At 46.0% G+C, this 6083-nt stretch overlaps 1 protein-coding gene across 1 annotated transcript; it reads right to left on the bottom strand.

The window, feature by feature from the left end:
• Nucleotides 1-400: 400 nt before the first annotated feature.
• On the bottom strand, nucleotides 401-5721 carry LOC146191020 (iripin-1-like). The gene is made up of 3 exons (XM_084601442.1): nucleotides 5567-5721; nucleotides 3256-4124; nucleotides 401-1209 (listed from the first exon to the last, which is right to left on the bottom strand). The coding sequence occupies exons 2-3, from the start codon at nucleotides 4113-4115 to the stop codon at nucleotides 888-890; spliced, it is 1182 nt and encodes a 393-aa protein (XP_084457568.1). The 5' UTR covers nucleotides 4116-4124; nucleotides 5567-5721; the 3' UTR covers nucleotides 401-887.
• Between the last annotated feature and the right edge of the window lie 362 nt (nucleotides 5722-6083).

Below are 6083 nucleotides of genomic sequence, written 5' to 3'. Positions count from 1 at the left end.
CCTTTCTTGGCTATTCTAATGTAAATGGAGGACAAAATGAGGTTCTTGTTATGATACACGAATGGAAAAAGCCAACAGTCGTTGATGGCTAGGGGGCTTCACAGCCACCTCGATGAAAGGCAGGAGAACGAGTAGTTATGCATGCGCATTAAATCCAGGGTACTGCAGAGGTTTAGAAGACAGATAATTAAGTGGGATGGTTGACAACTTGAGGTGCTTAGAATAAGGTGCTTATTGAGTATTACCCCGGCTTGTAGTGTCTTGCATCATTCAATAAAGAATGAAACCATTTTTCTGTCAGCCGACTCATGTATCATTATGTGTATACTGTAGTTCTGGTGATACGTCAACACCCTTCAGGAACAACACTAAAGACGTCGACAAAAGGATCAGGACAGAATAGGTGGCTGACTCCCGTCAGAAGTTTATTCACATGATTCATGTTTAACGTGCTTTTACTTTCGTTCACATCTTTCACATTCACAGGAAACGTGTGTTGAGCTCCTTTTCACTATAACAATGTCAAACAACATTATGGTTTCTTTTCTAAAAATTATCTTCGAGGCTATGTACGTTGATAAACATTTTCAAAATGACTACTAGTTAAATAGAGTGCTTATATATTAGTTATATATCAAATGCTTTATAAAAGGAAAGCAGGCCATATTCGAGACTTTTTCGAAGCCCTTACTACTTGAGCGGATAATTCAAGTCAGGGTAACTTCCGCACATTCAGACACGTACATTCGAAAGATCAAAAAGTTCAACAAAATGAACGGCTGATTCCGATGTTCTTGTGGCCGCGTCATCCTTGTAGGATCGGACATGCTTCTCGGCCATGATGATGGAAAGTGGGATTGCAGACGGAGTGTCTGTTCACCATCGACCTAAAGGTGATTCACTTGGCCTGCGAAGAGCACGTCTCCCGTGTGCCGGTTACGGATGAAGAATAGGAACGGGTGGTCCACCACGAACGCCAGCGGTGGGTTCGGGATACCACCCCTCGTGAAGAAGATCACGGCGGTGGCCCCGGCTGCTTCGCTGCCTTCCTCGTTTACCTCAACCACTGCCTTGTGCACAACCTCTGAGATGACCAAGTCACGGCCTCCGGTGATTCCCGAAAAGTCAGCGTGAATCTCGTCGAAAGCTTTTGAGGCTCCGAGCTCTGAAAGCGGTCTTTTCAGCTTGTATTCTCCTTCCAGCTTGAACCTGGATGGAGAAAAGAGTGCCGAAATGCCAGAATGATCCGGTTCAAAATTGAAAAAAGATCATTTCGTCCGTCGTCTTATGAGCAGTGATCACAATGCGCTTTTCACTAGCTGCAAATGCCATGACTTTAAGCCATGCAGCTACTCCTGAGTAGTTACAGCTCCTTCCGGTTATAAAAAGATTTCTTCTACTGATAGAGTTGCATTGCCAGGATACGCAAGTCATCACCGGTAATCTGTGGCACAACAACCACAGTTTACTTTCCCGCTTCCAAGCGTTAGCTGCGTAGTTACGTTCTCCGTGTTGCGAAATGTTTTCTGGAATATCATAAAACGCTGAAGTTACGCCAGAGTTCGAAAGCAGTAGTATTGAAACAAACAAACAAACAAACAAACAAACAAACACACGCACGCACGCACGCACGCACGCACGCACGCACGCACGCACACACACACACACACACACACACACACACACACACACACACACACACACACACACACACACACACACACACACACACACACACACACACACACACACACACACACACACACACACACACACACACACACACACACACACACACACACACACACACACACACACACACACACACACACACACACACACACACACACACACACACACACACACACACACACACACACACACACACACACACACACACACACACACACACACACACACACACACACACACACACACACACACACACACACACACACACACACGCACACACACACACTTCCGTGCGCACCCAGATTAGGATAAGAATACGAACATTCAAACAAATTCATCCGTCGCGCATCGAACATTGAAACATATTGAAGACGCGAATGCTAATTTGTTAACTACGATCAAGCTGAATGCCTATGCATAGGCTCCTAGCTTAAAAATTCGGCTTGTACATATTAGATATACGCAGCGAGAGCAGGCGAGTGTGAAGTAGATTTTGAGACTTTGGAGTTTATCATCGCGTTAGCCATAGCCGGATAAGGTTGGATATCGATATTTTGTAGACATGTCGATGCGGCCGGGGAGGCACTCCTGCCACGGCGATGGCCTACGTGACTTGCTACTGCATTCCTTCGTTAGCGGTCAAATGTCGGCTTCATTTGACCTTCATTTGACCTTCAGCTCTAAAAAAAAAAAAAAAAAAGAAAACAGGCAGACTCGCGTATGACTCGAATTAAAGCACCTTTATGTGCTCACAAATATGAGAAGGTGCCCTATCGTATCACTAAGGAGTAAGAAAACAGGCAAGCGCCGCGGTGCCTCAAACAACCAAAGCGCGGGAGGCAGCGAGCGCACTGCTTTGAGTGGCAACTGCAAATGGATGAGCGCTGCATCACGTAAACTAGCAAAAGCGGCGAGCGTGTACTGATCTCACTGTTCAGCTGGGGTAAAAGAGGCTGATGGCGGCCGATCATCAAGCCGCTACAGCAGTTTGAAAGATCTGGATACTGTCCCGTGTGAAAAAATATAGTCAGGTGTAGACAAATACGGAGGCACGTCCAGCAGCCTAAGGACCTGGCCAATCGCCGAGTGTGCTACACTTTTACTGCGTACATTTCATGCTTGTTTATATTATTTCGACGATAGGGCAGACTGCTATTGCTACGTGCATTCTTCTGACCCCTTATTCCTATGTTTGCACTGTGTGCGGCAGTTGCCAGGTTTGGGACAAGCTGCATCAATCTCTGCTAGCACGGGTATCCACTACGGAGCAGCAAATATTTTATCCGGCTGTCAATGCCTTGAGTGGCACGGGCAGAGGCATATTTTCTTTTACTTTTGGGTAGCCTCACTATAATATATGTCAATGTCTTGAATGTATTAAATGTAATAAAGCTTTAGTATCCGTCTAAATTATGCCGCCAAATAAAGCGTAAAATTTCCTTTATGGGCAACAATAAAGCTTCCTCTCACTTCGCAATTCACAGGCCATTCATTCACTGTTGACATTTAAGCATAGAGAGAATACGTGGCACAACTTGTACAAACGAAAATGATGGTGCTCACTTGGGTAGCGCCAGGTCAACGTTCCTAGCATGCAGCTTCGACAGGAGGCCCTGGAAGACGGGCCACGTAAGAGTCTGCCTGAGGGCGTCGGCCCCGGTTCTCTCCCGGGGCAGGAAAATGGTCATGCCGTAATCATTCCCGGCATAGGGTATGTCGAGGACGTCAACGTTGACATCGTCGTCTCGAGCGTATTTCACTCGCAGGCGTGCATGCATCATGTCGACATCCACACTCTGTGTTCCGGCATTGAAGAACGGTGCCTTCTTGGTTTCTGTAGCCTGGAAGGGTGCGTCCCACAGGCCCTTAAAGTAGATAGCGTTTAGGAGGACTAGTTTTACATCAGGGGAAAGAGGTTGATTGAGCAACTTCTGAATTTTCCCCTCGGTCTTGTTCTTCACCCAGTTGTTCACACTATTCAAAGACTCTTCATCACTCAAAACAGCAGAGCTGATTTCAGCCTCGAAAGATCCGCTCAATATGTCCAGGTACTCTCTTGAAAGAGAGTAATTGTTTTTAATGACTGCCGCGTTGGCGACCCGTATGGTAGAGTTTGATGGTGCGCGCAGAGCTTGCGTATGCTGGGCATAGGCGCCAGCCACGTGGTCGGGCGTCAGGCCCGAGGATGTGTAACCCAGAGTCTCGTGCAGATCTTGCTGCGTCTCGCCCCTGGCACCAACGTATGCCATGGCCATTGCTGTCGACACACTGTATGGCGAGAAGAACAGATTCGTCTCGGGCGAGGTCGGAATCTTTTGAAGGAGCCTAAATGCAAACTGGTTGTTCGCATCGGTCACCTTGTGCTGCTGCTCTTCGGCGAGGCAGAGCGCCAAGAGCCATGCGAGGCAGATGGCGTACTTCATAATTGATCACTGCAGGAAAGGTGAAAAGCAAAGTGACCACAGAAAGTGTAAGTCGATATGTTTCATGTTCAAAAATAACCATGCAGTAACTCTATTTTCACGTCGCATATGTGCTTGAAGAGAATATGGATGCTGTTTTCTTTACTGTTCAACCGGCACCCGGTTAAGAAGACCGGCAGAGTGTACGCGTATACCTTAAAATGCTCCAGTTTCTATTCGTCGTGGGCACGAAAAGCAAAGACCGAGAGCGACGAAGTGCGCAATTTCGTGTTTACAATAAAATCAAACTTGTATTCAACTGAATAGTTTGTCTAATGGCATATGAGGCAGAATACTAAATCGTGACAAATTACTTGAAAACAAACACGGGAGAGAAGTAGTCAAGTAATTCGTATCCGCTAAGCGGTAACTCGTGCTCATGTACTCAAATAACTGTTGGTCATTTCACTGCCTTCTAGAATTTAAGTGGTGATGTTACTAGCCTGCACTTGGTGGTGTAATTATCTTGGTAATTGAGCTGTATGAGCGGCTTTTAACGGATGATGAGAATCGGTGTCGCAGTAGTTTTGTATACTGCAAAGTAGGCTCCAGCAAGATAGTCGATTACTAGCATTCTCACAATTCGCTGGCCTAAAAGAGGACGCTACAGCTGGTGCTGCCAAATTAGGGCTGGAGTTGGAATTTTTAGGTTATATTGCACTTTATTGGCCGTCATCTACGCAACTGGTCGAGACCCTATTACGGTTCGCAAGCTGATGGATGCTCGCCGATCACCGGATGCATCCGGAGGATATCCAAATGCTTTGGTACTTCGGCCCCTTATTTGCTGGCGGGAACTATAGCTATATTTTAGCGCAAGTAAAGTCGGGAAAAGAAGATCCGTCCTCTGCAAATGCTATTTTTTTTTTCAGCAACCCACAAATGTGGCTAAAAATAAATACTACTTTGAACTGAGCCCTAGGCAGGGCGATAAAAAACAGGTTTGGGCGACCATATTTACGCTTGGGCGAGATGCAAAAGCCGCTCGTGTGGTATATTATTGTAAATATTTAGCGGTCGTAGTGAAATGCGTTGATCCATTAATTATAATAACTATAGCACCATTAAAAAAATGAAGAACAAAATGTAATCTCTATAGTTATTTAAGCGCGAATGTGGTTAGGTCCAACGCCCGCTCAGAGCGAGATACACGCAGGACAACCGGCTTCAACATGAACAACAGATTATGCGGACAGCAATCTCATGTGTTTGTCTATTCACATTTTAGTACTACAAAATGGATTATCCCTGAATGTTACACCTGACACATTGACACGTAGAAATCAACTTTTAGACTATGTGTCTAAGCGCATTATCTGAGCTGTCACCGGTACACCAACTTGCTGATTTAACGAGGAATCATCATGTTTTTGTTTTCCTTAGCGTACCCGACGTAAAGTGCAGATACCCACCTGGAGACGCCCAGCAGCCGATGCTTTCAGAAGACGATGACCGATGCTTGCTTTGAGCAGTGCTCTCCTAGCGGGTTCAACAGAGTAGTGCTTGCAAAAAGTGGTTGAGGCGTGTTTTATAATCCTTCTAAGACACTATATAGTTCTAGGTCACAGGGAAAGACATGTCAGTAAAAATGATCTGGCGGGCTCCGACGCTTTTTATCTCAAGTCACATGCAGTGTAACCGAAGAAGGCTGCTGAAAAGAAAGGCCCCTCATTATCTGCGTGGCCTGTTTTTAACTTGGCCTTGCGGAGCACAGTAAGCTTGTTTTCAAGAGGCTAGACACGACGTCAGCAGCCATAGTGTGTCCGCTTGATTATCGCGGGTCTTGGGCGTGGTTACTGAGGAAGAAAAGGCATGGTGTCGACAGCGAATGAAGCGATGACTTTATTTAGAGGAGAAAGAGGCGCAGGTAAAGGAGCCCTCATGCAACAGGAACACAAAAGTTGATGAGGGTTGGTTTTACGTTATACT

Source organism: Amblyomma maculatum, chromosome 4, assembly GCF_055883805.1.
Source record: "Amblyomma maculatum isolate TAMU_Amacu chromosome 4, ASM5588380v1, whole genome shotgun sequence".
Lineage (NCBI taxonomy): Eukaryota > Metazoa > Arthropoda > Arachnida > Ixodida > Ixodidae > Amblyomma > Amblyomma maculatum.
The sequence above is the reverse complement of the archived record's forward strand: the minus strand, read 5'-3'. Positions and strand labels throughout refer to the sequence as shown.

What these genes read in the sequence shown, in the direction of transcription:
- LOC146191020 (XM_084601442.1), bottom strand. Translation starts at nt 4,115, where the DNA reads ATGAAGTACGCCATCTGCCTCGCATGGCTCTTGGCGCTCTGCCTCGCC. An exon ending in GTTGACCTGGCGCTACCCAA is followed by an intron (nt 1,210 to 3,255) that starts GTGAGCACCATC and finishes TTCTCCATCCAG; the next exon opens with GTTCAAGCTGGAAGGAGAAT.